At 30.0% G+C, this 17,569-nt stretch overlaps 3 protein-coding genes across 3 annotated transcripts; all 3 read left to right on the top strand.

Annotated features, from left to right (window-relative positions):
- Positions 1 to 472: 472 nt before the first annotated feature.
- Positions 473 to 1,483, top strand: LOC135951869 (uncharacterized). The gene is made up of 3 exons (XM_065501608.1): positions 473 to 557; positions 630 to 1,076; positions 1,145 to 1,483. The coding sequence occupies exons 1-3, from the start codon at positions 504 to 506 to the stop codon at positions 1,481 to 1,483; spliced, it is 840 nt and encodes a 279-aa protein (XP_065357680.1). The 5' UTR covers positions 473 to 503.
- Positions 1,484 to 6,626: 5,143 nt separating this feature from the next.
- LOC135951874 (uncharacterized) lies at positions 6,627 to 7,629 on the top strand. Its single transcript, XM_065501622.1, has 3 exons — positions 6,627 to 6,686; positions 6,753 to 7,220; positions 7,288 to 7,629. Exons 1-3 carry the CDS (start codon positions 6,627 to 6,629, stop codon positions 7,627 to 7,629), a joined length of 870 nt encoding a protein of 289 aa, XP_065357694.1.
- An 8,277-nt stretch (positions 7,630 to 15,906) lies between these two features.
- LOC135951883 (uncharacterized) lies at positions 15,907 to 16,852 on the top strand. The gene is made up of 3 exons (XM_065501632.1): positions 15,907 to 15,921; positions 15,988 to 16,473; positions 16,517 to 16,852. The coding sequence occupies exons 1-3, from the start codon at positions 15,907 to 15,909 to the stop codon at positions 16,850 to 16,852; spliced, it is 837 nt and encodes a 278-aa protein (XP_065357704.1).
- Positions 16,853 to 17,569: the final 717 nt, after the last annotated feature.

A 17,569-nucleotide genomic window follows, 5' to 3' on the forward strand; every position in this document is an offset into this window, starting at 1 on the left:
CGACTCCATACAGCACCGACCACTTGGCTTGATATATGTATTGATGTGAATATTTTGTAACTGATTACTTAACAAATGTCAAAACAAACCAGACACTATTAATAAAACATATCATTAAAAAAAGATATGCGAAGACTAACAAAATATGTATATGACAACAATGCTAAATAAACCTTCAAATCCATCATTTGATATTCTATTTAATTTTGTTTATAAATAAAAAAAATACTTTTCAAATACATATTTTTATTTTCAAAATTACATTCTTAAACACGTGTATTTAAGTGCAAATTTAAATGTTTTACTGATAAGACAAGGTAAACAAATTTCACACGAAAAATTCAAATCCATGATAAAGATATCTACCTCAGCAAAATTAACCAATAGAAACAATTTGTTTAATATTTTGTTTTGTGTATAAAGTGAACAAACTATTATTAATTTGTTTTAGTAATCAACAAGCCACTGTAAAGAACAAACTAACCTATTAGCGATTTGAAATTATGTACAAATTAGTGGCTCTATTATCTCTGATTGTAGTTGTGGCGAGTGGTCAGGTAAATTGAAACAACTCTAGAGTGTAAAGAACTTTTTAATATCAAATTAAACTTGAAAATATTTACTTGAAGGTCCAACAACAGAACAATAGCAATAACATCGATGGATTCATAGATCAGAATAGGCAACAGTATGCCCAAAACATACGAGATTATGATAAGCAAATGGAAACTCTTAAGAAAACCTACACCGCTAGTCTGCAAGTCATCCCCAAACGTCTTGTTATGTTAGTCGATAGCATAGGCCAGACAGAAAAACGTTTAAATACCCTTGAAGTTTTAAGTGATTCAAGTAAAAATTGTATCAACAAATATCGTTCAAAACTACCCAATGTGATTCTTACCAAACAAACAATTAATATGTGTTTGGTTACTGCCAGCAGCCAAACTGATGGTTTGGTAATAGAAGCCTTTCAAACCAGAACCAGTTTGGACAGCTACTACAAATATAACTTTGAGGGTAATCTACAAAGTTGTAAGGTACAACCTGGCGATTACAACACATGTGTTTTAAATGCGGTAAGTTTAGAAACACAAATATCTATGATAAATTATTTTCTAAAATGTTACGATTTTAAAACTTTCAGATATCCAGCGCAAATGCTTATACAGTCTCTAATCGTAAGGTGTTTGATGCACAAATGAAAACTGCACAAGTTAACGCTAACCGAAATATCCAAACGGCTTTACAGTGCAATTATTCGACACAAAATCAAACTACCTCCTCCCTAGCTGAGGCCAATACTTTGATCAATAGATGCTTGCAGAGTCAAGATGAGTGCAAACCATGTAATCAAGGTTTTTCATGTCCAAATATTACCTATTTAAAACGTTACGAAGTCGATTATAACAATCCTTTAATGAAAAATGTTTTCTATGAACGTTACGATCTGACTAAGTGTTTACTGTTGAAAATTGTTAATTAGTTAATTTGTATTATTAACAAAAATAATGTTTTTTTTTTCTAATAAAAAATAAATAAAAAAATTTGTTATTCAAAATTCACATGTTATTAAAAATGTATGTGTTTTAATTGTAAATTATGGACTTTTGTTTTAGATTCTAATTTTCTATTTCTATTCTAAAATTTAGAACAATCCATTTGGCTACGTCTTCAAAACATCCTCAATGACAATGTATATTCTTCGACGACATATAAGGGACAGCAAGAACAAATCGACAACGACTTTTTCGAACAAATATCGCTGATCGACATTGTCTCACTTTGTTGTTGTGGTTTAGAAACTTTTTTTTTAAATAATTCGATATCTTGGGAACTATTAGAGATATTGTTACGAAATTTCACATGGTTTGAGCTGAGGTGATTTCGAATGGAAGAGTCTGCAAAAAATATGCTTACAAGTATATGAAAAAATGTACAAATTTGTCAAAGGGGGCAAGGTTTGTGGAACTTCTGAGGAGTAAATAAAGGCTTTTTCTATAAGTATTTGATACTGTTGAAAACATTGTAACTTGAGGATTAATATTTTAGTAAAATTAAATAATGTTATAAAATTTTGGGACTTCATTTACATTAAAAACTAAAAAAATATAATATTGAATAAAAAATTAAAAAGATAACATAAACAATTTGGAACCTAGACTCAAATGTCATTAAATCAATGGCATTACAATTTTTGAATTTTTTTATTTTTAAATACTGAAATTCCTAAAACGGGGAAAATGTGTTCCAAAAACTGAGTTTTTTTTTAGAAAAGTGCCTATTGTGAAGTTATTTACTGTATGATAGTAAAAATACTTAGTAGGTATTTAAGAAACATATGGGGTTATACTCACTTAAGTGAGCATAATTTTTCTTTACACGCTTCTTCATTAAGTTATCTTTCCGGATCATATAAAAATTCTATATAGTCCCGAATAAAATTTTTTTCTACAAAAGAAAAATTATATGGGCTTTTTTGGGAAGCGTATAACTTTGGATGCGTATAACATTTTTTAGAGAACAGATAACTGTAAGCAAGTTTCTTTTATTTTATTTAGAATTTTATCGCCAATATAGGTGATGTTTTAAAAATAAATTTCGACCCTCCTTAGGTCCGCCATATCTAAAAAACCATAAAAAGATCGAGCAAAATTAAAAATAAATAAACAAACCTGAATATCTCATCAACTAATAGATATAACCTACACTTGTAAGCGACCTTCTCAAGGACTATTTACATTTAAAATTTCAGCTCATTCGGATCATAAATGCATTTTTGGCGAATTTTTAAAAAAAAATTAAGACCCGAGGTGACTGAGGGGCACTACCATTATTGCTAGGAAGCTGAGCAAACGTAAATCAACTCATAATCACCTCAGCTCAAACCATGTGAAATTTCACAACAATATACCAATAATTCCGAAGATACCTAATTATTTTCAAAAAAAAAAAGTTTCTAAACCACTGTGCAATGTCGTATTTGTTAAAAAATTCTTCCATGTTTTTTATTTAAATATGACGAATTGGAAAGGAAAAATATTTGATTTAGTGAAAGGAATTATTAGAATAAAATATTCCAAATATTCGGTCCATGTAAAGCTTGCAATTTCAAAGACAATTCGAAAAAATTGTCTATTGAATTTGGTTAGAGATATCTTAATTATTCAGATTATATACAAACCGCGAGTTCGGTTCACCAAATTTTGTGACGATCGGTATATAAAAATTCGTAGCTATCATATATATTTTAAAAGAAACCTTTTTATAACAAACATATGGTCCGGCTTGACCAACTATACTTCGGAACATGAAAAAGACCAAATTATTTTCCAGCTACTCTTATTTTCGCAAAATCTATTCCACTCTACATATGTACAAATGTCAAGTATGATGACATGTAAATTCCTATATATCTCCGTGTGTTGACCAGATCTTTTTAATCGTAGCATGCCACTATATTTTACGACAAAAAATTAAGTTTACGTGAAGCGACTTTTTGGATAATTATACTTACAATATAATTATATTGTCCAACAAATTAAGACTAATTCTGAAAGGGCATGCTGAGTATATTACTTTTGTAGAATAAACTTATAGTCCAGCTGAGTTTTTTTTACAGTCTGTCAAAGTTTTCTCTTTTTTCGTCGAATAAAGCATTATACTAAATGAAAAAAAAAATGTAAATTAATATTTATGAGAATTCTTACTGTCAGAGTTGTCTTGGATAATATTATGAGGATCATTTTTGTGGGCGATCTTAACCCTCTAGCTCCTCTCTTTATGGGTAAATTTTACCCTTTCTTCGAGATAATCAAAATGACATTTAAGGATTAAAATATTCTACGAATATTTTTGTTGTAAACTTTCAGTGGGGATCACCAAAGACACCAAATTTGTAAATAAATACTTATACAAACAAATAACTATAATGCACAGTGGGGCAGAATCTACATTTTTGGAAATAAATCTGGCATTTCTAAACGGCTGGTCCAATCAGAATAAAATTTGACGTGGGCGGAGCCAAGGAGTATTCGAGTTATTTAAATGGGCCCTACAAATGATCCAGTGGCGGCGCTATGGGGGCTCAAAATGTAAAATTTGACATGTTCAGAGATTTTTATATTTTTGGAAAGCGTTCGTCTAAATCTTGCGTGTGCTATTTATCTCTTATAATTTCCAAGTTATAGGCATTTCAAAATTTAAATTTTAAAATTTTGCCATAACTTGGTCCGCTTTTTTAAAAATATAGGGCGTACTTTTGGACCGAATGGAGTCGTTTTTTTTAGTTAGACAACTAAATTACCAATAATATACAAACGATTTCAGAGCAATATAAAAATTCAAAAAATAGTAAATATTTGCTGTTTTTTGGGGCGAAAAGGTGACTTAACTCTTTTTTTATTAAAAAAAAACTTTTTTTAAGAACATATAACAATTTTATGTTTTTTTTTTTTATACTAAGATCGTCCTGTTATCGAAATTCGTGGGAGAATCCATATCAAAACGGACAGAAAACAGCTATTTTTGGATTTGACAACTTCGATATTAATGAAATTGACCACACATATTACGGTTCCAAAGGGTTCAACAAATCAATCAATCATCGGAAACCCATTCCATTTCAAAAATATAGCGATTTGAAAATTGAAAAACTCAGGGCCTCATTTTGTAAAACGAAACGACAAACGTTAAAAAAAATTTGTATGGAAAATATTCAAGTTTCAAACCATTTTCCCAGTATCCTTCATACAAATTGCTTACGCTTCCAAACGTTTCGTTTTATAAAATGAGGCCCTCAAGGTCCAACATAATTTTTGATTCGATTTTAAAGTCAATGATATTGTCCTTAAAATGGTTTGAATAAAATTGTTTACTACCAAAAGGTTAAAGGTAAATTTTCGGAGTATATATTTCAATGTAAAAATTATCAAAGATCGCGGTGTTAAAAATTAATAAAGAACATGGTATGAGGACACCTAAACTCTCTACTATGTTAGTGTAAAATAATTTCCAGACTCGATTAGTTCAGGAGTTATAAAGAAAAATGTTATTAAAAATACGTTTTTTCATATAAAAATTTTAGTAAATAGAAAACAGAACACAGTGGAATCAATTTCAATTTATATGGTAAAATACAGTAGCTTAAATTTTTAAATGAATTTATATGAAAAAATGTACTTTTAGTAATGGTTTTCAGTTTAAGTATCTTTACGGATGGCTCCAAAATGGAGCTAGAGAGATTACATCTGTAGGTAGCCCGTAACGGAACGCTTTTATCAGCTTTGTATGGTTCTCCATTGATTAACACTCAGCGATGCTGACAAATCTGGAGCAGCATATTGTCTAGAAAAATAGTTGTGTTGGTTTTTTGCTCATGTCTTAGCAATATACGGACCGATTTTGCTGATCTTCAATACCAAAATTTTTACGAATATTTGTAATACACCAATACCCCGGTTTGCGTTGCTTCGGTCTGTTTCGTTTCGTAGTTTTTGTAAAATTTCTGTGATTTTGAAGTTGTGTAGTTTTTTTTCAGTTTGTGTAGCATGGCTTTGAAGTCTCGTCGCTTGTACTTCGACTTGCGTCATTAATATGAAAATGTTTATAACCACCAATTAAACAATTAAATGATAATCAATACAAATATATTTTAATATTTGAAAATAGTGTTTAGAATTGCGTCGCGTTTCTCCGGTTCCAATTAGCGACCTCAGAATAAAAACATGACTTTAGTGAACATTGAGAATTGGTGCAAGATAGATGTTCAATTATTATTATTGCATATCAATTTTATTCCCATCTGAATGTCTTTCCAAGCACCTTAGCAGAAACTAGCTATGGTTACAGAGAATAACTACGAAAAGATTTTCAAAGAAAAGAGAAAAACTTTTTGGATATAAGTGTGGTGGACCGAAATAGTGTGGAGAACTATTTGTCTTTACCTCTACTCTACTCAGCACCAAAAAGTAGCTACTCTATATTTGGAAAAGTGTTAATAAAATTAATTAAGTTTCTTTCAATGAATTCTTATTCATACTCCATCATATTCCTATTAGTATTTTCTTGTAAAAACTTTCCTAAAATTATATAATTGATACGTTCATTTAAAAAAGCACCAATTTCATTCCACATAATTTTTTAAGATTACTAAAAAAATTACACGGCACTCTTAGTCATTTTAAATAAATTATTTAATCAATTAATCGTAAAACGAGCGCAAATCAAAACACTTAATAGTTTTCTGTTATAAGTGTTTTAATCTACGTTATAAATATAGAAATTCTTAAAATGATTTTTTTTAACAATATCCCTAATTAATAATAGATTAATTAATCAAAATAAATCTATGAAATACGAAAAACTACGTGAATTATTTAATTGAATTCTTGTCAAACATATCGACTGATAAGTCAAAGAAAATCACCAAAAACTAGAACACAATTTTCACTGGAAATGCTAATATAATCTAAGACTCTTTCATACTGATATCAATGATAAGTAATTTAACAAAATATATTTTTGAATATAAAAAGGTAAACAACTACTGCCAAGGTAGTTTAGTTCTCTAACGACTTTCGTTAAGAATAAACAATATTCAGAATTTCGAAACGATCAACTGTATAAAAATGTACAAATTTAATTCGGTAATATTGCTAATAGCATTGGCGGCTGTGGCAAATGGACAGGTAAATATTATGGGAATACTAGACAAAAATAACATTTATATTAAATTGTTTTCTTTGCTCTTAAAGCTTCAACAAGTTGCCAACAACAATTCTACACTTCATATCGATGACTATATCAATATGAATAGACAACAGCATGCTAAAGTTATCCAAGATTATGATACACAAATGGATTTAGTTAAACTAACTTATACCGCCAGTCTTGATACTATCAGCATACAATTGGACATGTTGGTCGATAGTCTTGTTCAAAACGAAAATAAATTAAAACCCTTAGAAGTTCTAAGTGATTTGAGTAAAAAATGTGTCAACAAATATCGTTCTTCAATACCCACTATCACCGATACTAAAACAAAAATCAACAGTTGCATTAGCACAGCCAGCGTTAAACTTAATAGCTTGTTGTCTAATGCTCTTTATACCAGAAACTACTTGGATAGCTATTACAAGAATAATTTTGAATCATCCATTACTAGATGCAAAAGTTCCTATAACACATTACCTATGAATTATACCATGTGTGTTACAAAAGTGGTAAGTTAAAGTTTATAAAATTTTAAGGAATTTTATTTGATCAACAAATTCTGTTAATTAATTTTAGGCTGCCGACACTGACACTTATACCATCAGCAGTCAAAAGACATTCGCCATTCAAATGGATGCAGCTCAGTGTTCCGCCAATGCCAATATAAAACAAGCTTTGGATTGCAGTTATACCACTGAAACTAATACAATCTCTGCCATCGCTGAGGCCAATACTTTGATTAATAGGTGCTTACAAGGTCAAGATGTTTGCCAACAATGTAATGGTGCAAATACTTGTTCAGAAGTTTTTTACATGTATCGTTCTGAAATAAACCACAGCAGTAAAGTAATGAATAATCCATTTTATAGACGTTATGATGCAACAGATTGTTTAATGTTGAATATTATAAATAATTAGAAAAATGTTTATTGAATTTTAATTAATGTTAATAAATTTTGAAGCTATAAATATAATAACATATAAAAGGTTGTCGAATAGGTACTTCCGAAATTTATCAGTTGATAACGGAAATATTGGTGAGCTACATTTGAGTCCACTGGTTCAGTAAATAATTAATCAACACACATACGATGTCGAAATGCAAGGGTGTACTTGAGAACATGAAGCAGTCGATTTCGAATCGCATACAAGAACTCGGCCTTTCGCAACAAAATCACACATCTCATGCCACATTGAACATTCTGCATGAGCGATTTGAGGGCGTGGTCATCTCAAGTGAAGTAATGTTAACTGTCCACCGAGATTGACATTTTTTGTGTATCGACGCTTTGTTTTATTTAAATTTAAAGACAAGAAGCGCTTAATGAAAGACTCTTGACAGATATATGGGGCATTTCATGTCAAGTGAACCAACTTTTGAAATCGATGTCTTCCGATCGGAATGAAATTTGCACCAAGGTTTTTTTTTCAACAAGATCGGTCGAGAACTCTCTGAGTTAGAGGGGTCAAAGTTTGACATTTTGGTCAAGCAGGTGTTTTTTCTTATCCATGTAACATATTACCTATTGTTCTTAGCAAAGTGTGTCCCAAATAGTTTAGATAGCTATTTATGTAATCTTTCGGGATTTCTCGATGAAGAATTGGAGTCAAAATTAGCTTTCAGCTTTGGGAGCTTCTTAAACTGCAATTTCAAAGCAGGAAGATGCATTTAAATTGGGTACCATACGAATGGAAATCGAGAAACCTTGAAAGACAATTTTGCATGTCGGATATGATACTTAACGCTATAAAAGAAAATAATTTTTGCACCGAATCATTACTTGCGATAAAAAATGGATCCATTCCTATAACCCGAAATGTAAGATATCCGGCCAACCAGTGGAATCGACACCATAGCCAAATATCCATGGCGCTATGGAAATTCTCTGTATTTGGTGGGATCAAAAGGGTCGTATTATTATGAGCTGCTGAAATCAGACCAGACCATGACGTGGAACCTGTAGCGGACACAACTGATTACAATTGAAGCCGACAGACCTTAAAAGACGTGACCGAAATGATGCTCGAACGCTATAAAAGAAAATCATGTTGTCACCAAAGCATTACTTGCTTCGGCCGGCCAACCAGCCGAATCTACATCAAAGCCAAATATCCATGAATCAGGTCGACGTAGCAGAAAAGTATATTTCAACATTACAGTACTTTTCGCTTATATTCCATTCCGCTTAAAGGCCAAAAAAGGATGTTTCTTTAAAATTTCATACAAATTATTTTGTTCTAAAGTCCACTTCACCTATAGTCCATTTTCGTTTAAAGGCCAAATTATCTTTGCATGCATAACTAATATTATATAGAAAAAAATTTCATAAAATCAACTCTGATAACGAACTTATTTGTTATGGAATCTTGAGTGATGGTGATATTTTGAACGATGTGGCTTCGGAAAAATACAATAATTTATTGTAAAATCTTCTTTAAAAATAAAAACAATCTAAGATTACAGAATTCTTTTAAATACGTTCAACAATTCGCAATTTATTTAAGTTGTTTTTATTTTTATTGCAATAAGTTTTTTAAGCATTTGAATTGCATATTATATAAAGGTTTTTGTTTTAACTATTGATTTTATTTAAATCAATATTTGATTATATTTTAATCAATCTTTTATTTTGTTTTAAAAAAGTGGTTTTATTGCAGAAAGTACACAAATATAGTCCAAAATGTGTATTATATCAGATAGAAAAGAAATACGCTTATACATAGTCCTAATTCGCTTATAGTCCACAAAAATTGTGCAACTGTAAGCGAAAACTACTGTACTTAATATCTAATATATATTTTAAAACTGTTTCTAAATATTTTTAATGGTCTGTGTGTCTTAAAATTAGTAAGCTGAGATACAAGTATGAAAAAAGTTAAAATATAGTACTTTTTTCACTTTCCCAACTACTGTTCTAACTAACTGCACTAACAATAACAAACATAGCGCGCGCGATTAAACCACCAGCCACCTTACGTTACAAAACAATCATCATTCGACTTGTACTTTGCGCCAAATTCGGAGTAATTTCATTCAAATGTAAAAAGTGTTCAACAAACATATCAAAATAGGTCAATAAGTATATATGGTTTTAAAGACAACACTTTGGCCTTTTTGGCAGTAAAACTTGTTTAACCCATTTTGGCCCTAAGCACATTTATTCCACTGAAATTAAAATTTTACTAAAATATAGTACCTGAGAAAAAAGTACAAATGGTACAGTGACCAATCATACCAGTTCTTAAGGACTATTATCCTACCAACATAGCAACAAAAATCATCCAATTATCGATAATAGTTTGCGAGTAATAATTTACTCCTTATCAAATTTACAAAAATGTAAAAATTTTAAATTTATATATTGTTCTTAGCAAAATGTGTCCCAAATAGTTTAGATAGCTATTTCTTCAATCTTTCGAAAAAGAAATATTTAAAAAAAAATAAAAAATCAAAAACTTTTTTGACTTTTTTTTTTTAATGGGTCCTTTTTTTTATTAAAATAAAGCTTAGATATTTTCCTTGAACACCTATTTGGTCGCTTAGTGGGATGCGAGTGGGATATCTATCAAAATAAATATTTTGTAACTCAAAACATACAATTTTGGATTTTTTTCGCAAAATCAAAAACTTTGTTGACTTTTTTTTTCAAAATGGACCCTTTTTATTTTCTTTTTTTAGCTCAAACAAAAGCTTAGATATTTTCCTTGAAGACCCTTTTAGTCGTTTAGAATGATGCGAGTGGGATATCTATCAAAATAAACATTTTTTAACTCAAGCCTTACAATTCTAGACTTTTTTTTGCAAATTCGAATTTTTTTAAATCGGAAATTTTTTTAAAATTTGTTTTTAGTCAAAAGAAAGCTTATTTCCATTCCTCTAAGATATTGTTAGTCCCTTAGTGGGATGCGAGTGGGATATCTATCAAAATAAATATTTTGTAATATTTTTTTTCCAATATGGGCTCTTTTTCTAAAAATTTTTTTTGCTCAAAAGAATGCAAAAAGGGTCCATTTTGAAAAAAAAGTCAACAAAGTTTTTGATTTTGCAAAAAAAGTCAAAAAAGTTTTTGATTTCGGAAAAAAAATATAAATTTTTTTTTATTTTTTTTTAAATATTTTTTTTTTCGAAAGATTGAAGAAAGAGTTATCTAAACTACTTGGGACACATTTTGCTAAGAACAATAGGTAATAAGTTACATGGATAAGAAAAAACACCTGCTTGACCAAAATGTCAAACTTTGACCCCCTCTAACTCAGAGAGTTTTCGACCGATCTTGTTGAAAAAAGACATTGATTTCAAAAGTTGGTTCACTTGAAATGAAAGCCCCATATTTATATTTTCATTCTAATATTTTTATCTAATACTTTTTAAACTGAAAAGTTCTCTAATACATATCGAAAATATGACAGAGTACCATATTATTCTAGAGCAGATATGGGCAGACATGCCCATACCACAATTGTGGAAAATCAAATCACACGTATTCTTATGCTCTTACATTTTATTAGTCGTTGTCCACTCAACGAGACAACTAGGAATACGCATGAGCACTGGTATATAACTTTTTCTTTATTTTTTCAGTTTTTGTATTTGTGTGTTTGTAGGTGCACTGAATAAAATAAAGAATTGAATGTGTAGGGGAGAGTAAGTGTATTGGTGAGAGAATTTATTTTTGCGCATCTATGTTCTAGAGTATACTTGTTATTTCTGATTAATATTGCACATACGTACACATGGTTCATACGAAAATTACAACTGTAACAGAGAATAGTTTTGGAAAGTAGTATCGGACTTTCCTGACCACATGCTACGCTACACTGGTAATTGTATAAACTAATTGTTAGTTTTATTGCAATACCGATTTTGGTAGGTACTTTTGAAAACCACATTGCATAATTTCCAATAAATTTTAACGCAAAACGGATATTTTTGTTCAATACATGAAAAATTCTATTACAATCATGTGAAATTATTATTAGTAAAATACATTATCATCAAATATATTTATGATAAAACATGAAATTACTAAAACCGGTTTCACAGCAAAACAAACAAAAACGAACGAATCGGAATTCGAATATATTTGAATACGACAATATTTTTTTTTCTTGGCCATAAAAAATTAAAATTTTTGCAGAATTTCGAAAATTTGGATTTAATATAGATTCAAAGTTTTTTTGAGGGATATATTTGAAAAAATGTAATTACTTGTGTTGCAAATTTAAAAATACCGGCCAAAACTCTATAACTTTTGACACAGGCGGAATTTTTTAATGCGGTTTTTTTGTTTGATAGGTGACTTGTTTACCCTTATTTTGGTATATTAATTTGTATATTAGGTTGTGGCGGAATGTAGTTATGATGTCTAGAAAAGTGATAGTTATTTTCTGAAGAATTATTAGCCATAATATAAGTAAGATTTTTTTTTTTGCAATTTGCGTATGAAATTTATAACAAAAAATTTAGTATTTATTGTATTGTATAACATAAAAACCTTTCTGTGTCCATATTTTTGTCGAATAATTAAAAAAAATTAAAAAAAATTTTGAATTTTTTTAGAAAAGTTTTATAAGAAATATTTTATTTTCCAATAAAATTTAATAAATGATGATAATAGTAGTAAAGAATTATAATAATAAGAAGTATAAAAGTATGGTCCGTCAAGCCCGACAATATAATACCCTAAACTAAGAAAATGAGCAAAATCATTTTTCTTTAAAATTTAAATAATTTATTTTCGTGAAAGATTTTCGGTAGAGGGCCTTATATGGGAGCTATGACTAATTATGGACCGATCGCCATGAAATTAGGTCATGTGATTTATGTATACATGAAAGTTATTTGTGTTGAATTTTGTGTAGCTACCAACATTTTTAAGAGATTTATATGGAAGGTATGACTAATTATGAACCGATCGTCATTAAATCGACTTCCGTATATGTATATAAAACTTATTTGGAAAGGAATTTTGTGTAGATACCTATTTTAATTAAACATTTATGATGGATAAAGTCCAATTTCGGGAGGACTTTCGTATGGGGACTAGGTGAAATAATGGACCGATTTCAGCCAGTATCAATAGGCTTCGTCGGTGGGCCCAAAAAATATCTTCAAAATTGCGACCTATACTATATTCACAAGAATGCATTTATACTATACAGCATATATGGCGGTCAGGGCACACTTAGAAAGGTGACTGCGATGAAACAGCTGATTATTTTTTTATTCAGTTTGAATTTTCAATTCACTTGTGGTTGTTGCGGCGAAAAATACAACAAACCCAAAAGCAAAAACAACAACAGGCAACTTTGACAGTTCACCTACTTTTTAACAAAAACAAAGTACCTGTTGTTTTTGTATTGTTGTAGTGATGCAGTCACCTTTCTAAGTGTGCCCTGTATGGCGGCATCATACTTGAGTCAGAAAATTTTATCAAGCTCAAAAAGATCAAAAAAGCGCAAAACGAAATAGGTATGCTAATAAAGGAGAGAGTACGTACTTTAGGCTTTTTACGAAATATTAGGAATTCCCTAAGGTTCTATTCCATCAAACCTTAAATTTATGTAAAATTTAACCCATTTTTAAAAATAATATGGAAGCGATTTCAAAAGTGGTGGTAACATATATCTACATTGAAATAAAAGATATGAAACCATTTTAACAAAAACCGTTTACTTCATAAAAATTCCTTTTGCAAATAAACAGTTATAAGCGATTGAATTTTCAAAATTTATTAGAAAATCCTACTTTTCAATCAGATAATAAAAAGGTGCATATTGAATCACCCTGTTTGTAGGGAAAATGTTTACATAGAGACCTGAATTTTTGGCTTCTGAGGTTCTCAGGTGTTTACATTAAGATGAGTATTTAAAACTAAAATTTGGCGGCAAAATAAAAAAGACTTTTGGCCGCAATTTCAAAATTAGCAACACTGTGAGGCGGGTAACAATTACATAGCAGATAAATTTCAATAAATATATTTATAATTTGTAAATAAACTTGAAACACTCTTCGATAATTTAAAAATTTTAATGATAAAGTCACTATAGCGTTACATTAATATACAAAGGCCCTAAGTCGTGTTTTTTTGTAAGCCCAGATTTTTGTTTATTTCGATAAATGGTCAGCTCATGTATGCTGAAAAAAATCTCGATTAAAAAAAGAAGAGTTAGGGCCTGTTGATATTAACGATAACGATAGTCTGTTTCTGAACAAGCAACTGAGAAATACAAATAAAAGCGGGAGTTTTCTTTAAAAATAAAGAATACTAAAATAATAATTGTTCAGACACAGGAACACCTTAAGGCTACTGTGACTAGCAAAACTGAGGACGAACACTGAGGGCGACAACTACCTTGTTTGAACCAGTTATAATTTAGCAAAAATTTATAATCAAATATAAAAACCCTTAATAAAGTGAAACCACTTTATTACAAACATTAATTGTTGGAGTTTTTATAAATAAGAGCATAGTTATAGAAAAATGTTTGGATATTTATAAAAATTTAAAAATTGAACTATAAATATCTTTAAAAGCATTATATAAGTTACGCGGTGTGATCGATCGGTCAAAAAATTATAATATTTCTCGGTTTGTACATCATTTTGTAATCGAATGTAAAATATCAACTACTTTCTATGTTGTCTCTCATTTTGATCCATAACTCTGGTTCTAATAGACCGATTTTGTACATTTTCATTAGTAAATATTTCAGCGAAGAATATTTGGGGAAATAGTCATCCCATATCATGTCATCAGCTGATGGATGGACATAGCTAGATCGGCTTAGAATGTTATATGAACCCAGAATGTACTATCCTATATTTATAGTGGTGGGTATACGATTGGGTATCAATTCGAATATAATAGGAAAATTATTAGTCTAGCACCCACCTTAAAGTACCCAGAGTCACTTTCTGAGTCGATTATACGATGTCCGTCCGTCTGGCTGGCTAGCTGTCCATGTAAACTTTGTGCGCAAAGTATAGGTCGCAATTTTGATGATATTGCGATAAAATTTGGTACATATAATATTTTCGGCCCAAGGACCAAGCCTATTGAAACTGGCTCATATCGGTCCATTATTTCACCTAGCCTCCATATAAATGTCCTCCCGAAATTGGACTTTATATTTAATTTATATAGATATCTATACAAGTTTTGCTGCAAATAAGTTTTATATATATGGAATTCATGTCACCAAATTTTATTATGATCGGTACATAATTAGTCATAGCTCCCATATAAGGCTTTCTTCCGAAAACCACTCACGAATATAAATTATTGAAATTTTAAAAGAAAAATATTTTTGTTTATTTACTTAGTGTAGGGTATAATATGGCCGGGCTTGACCGACCATACTTTCTTACTTGTTTTCTAATATAGGGGTTATATTGGGGCAAGGGCAATTATGAAATGATTGAATGAAAAGTTGGTAGAATAATTTAAGTTCATATAAAACTAGTTTATAATTATGAATGTTAAGGACATTTTCTGTATGTGGACTAGGGACAAATTTTGACCGATTTTCATTATACTTTAAAGCACAATTTCGGTGTACTTACACCAAATTTCTGCGAAATTTGATCAGAATTACCGCATAATCAACATATTTTTGAGTGATCAAACACTGATATGTAAGTAAGTTATTTAGGGGCTACTGAAATTTGATTTCAGCATTTGGTTGTACATGGCTATATCCACTCCGCTAAGAATATATATTTCATGGGGTTGCAAATGAAAAATGTAGAAGTCACAAACGAATTTAACAAACTTTACCTTTACCAATCATAGCAAATAAACGAGCAGACCACAATTTCTATGACGTCTTATTGTATTGAATTAGTCAATATCGCTATCTTAGAGATTTGATAGTGAAACACTTAAAATTAAAACAAAATTATTTAATATGTTTTTTATATTGATTTAAATCGACAAAACTAAAGTATTAAATTGTTAATCGAAAATTATTTTCACAGAAAACCTAAAATGAAAGACAGCTTTATCGCTAATAAAAACTCTGATAGAAAATATTTTGTTAAATAATTTTAATATAAAAAAGTAACGAGCTAATATCAAGGTAGCTCAGTTATTAAAAGACTTTTGTAGGAAACAAACGTTATTAATAACGTTCTAAATTTCAAAAATGTACAAAATAATAATCTCATTATTATTTATAATTATAGCTGCGTCTATGGTAAAAGCAGAGGTAAATATGGGAATATTTTAAATATAAGCAAACCCTTTTGAAACTGTTTCTAACTATTATTTAAAGGAACAACTTGTAACCTTCAATAACACCAATTCCATCAACAATTCCTCACATCATTCCAACAATTACATTAAAGTGGTTGAACAACAGCATGTAGAAAATATTGAAGAATTCGACAAACAATTGGAAATGTTTAACCAAACATATACTGCCAGTCTTAATACGATCAATATAAAGCTTGACTTGTTGGTCAAGACTCTAGATCAAACTGACAATAAATTAAATGCTTTAGAAGTTTTAAGTGATTTGAGTAAAAAATGCATCACCAAATATCGTTCCTCGATACCCACAATCGCTAATACTGAAACCAAAATGAATGGTTGTATTAAAACAGCCAGCAAGAGACTTCCAAACCTAATGGCAAATCCATTCAACACCAGACATTTCTTGGAAAGTTATTATAAGGAAGACTTTAATAGGGGCATTGCCAATTGTGAAAAGAAATATGCTGCATTGGCTTTAAACTATACCATGTGTATTACAGATGTGGTAAGTTTTAAAATTTAATAACATTTCTTATATTTATTCCTAGGTAAATCTGGCTCAAGTTCAAACCATCAATAATCAAAAGATTTTTGCCACACAAATGGCTGCTTCCAAATGTTCCGGTAATGAAAACATAAGACAGGCCTTAGATTGCAGCTACACAACCGAAAATCTTACAGTATCAAACATTGCTGAGGCCACTACTTTAATCAACAAGTGTCTGATGGGTCAAGATGATTGCAAACAATGTGATTTCGGTTATTCATGTTCAGATGTCTATTACATGAAACGTTCTGAAGTAGATTATGAGAGTAAAGTAATGAATAATCCATTTTATGAACGTTTTGATATTAAAAATTGTTTATTGTTAAAAATTAATTAGATTAGAACATTTTTAAATATTTTTTATGAAAAATTTTCACAAAAATTATATGAAATTATGGCAAAATCTTCTTTATTATATACTGTGGTTATTATATACAATGAACAATTTTCCAAATAATCAATTAATACTCCACGGAGTTACCTAATATCCGCATAATATTCTCATCACCTCTCTTCTTCTGATCTCCTTCCTCTTTACTTCATCGACTTCGCTAATAGTATCGAAATTAATTGAATAAAAACCCGACTATAGTGAATAAATGGCGCAAAATAGATGTTTGATAATACTGGACTTCAAATTTGGAAAAAAAATTGACTGCAGAAACGAACCATGTTTTTTTTTTAACTAATCTGGGTGCGCAGAATTCGAATCTGGGCTTCATGTCTTGTTAATTTTTTTATCGCATGCTGGCAATACTGTAAAACACTATAATTTTACAATTATTGATTTGACAGAATCCCATATTCATTATAAATCTTCATAATACTAGCAGATCGTGTGTTACTGATTCAATCTAAACAGAATCATTAAAATATGGATATTTATAATATTTTGGTTTTTCTGTCAGAAACTTGGAAAAACCGTGGACACCGACAATGTTTTGCAATAGTTACAGAACCGTGTTATACAAGTGGTCAAATGGCAAGAAGATCTGTTTCGATTTTTTAATTCCAGTACTTTGGACAGAGTCAAGTGAGCGTGCTCACCAAGATT

Source organism: Calliphora vicina, chromosome 1 (assembly GCF_958450345.1).
Source record: "Calliphora vicina chromosome 1, idCalVici1.1, whole genome shotgun sequence".
NCBI classification, from domain to species: domain Eukaryota; kingdom Metazoa; phylum Arthropoda; class Insecta; order Diptera; family Calliphoridae; genus Calliphora; species Calliphora vicina.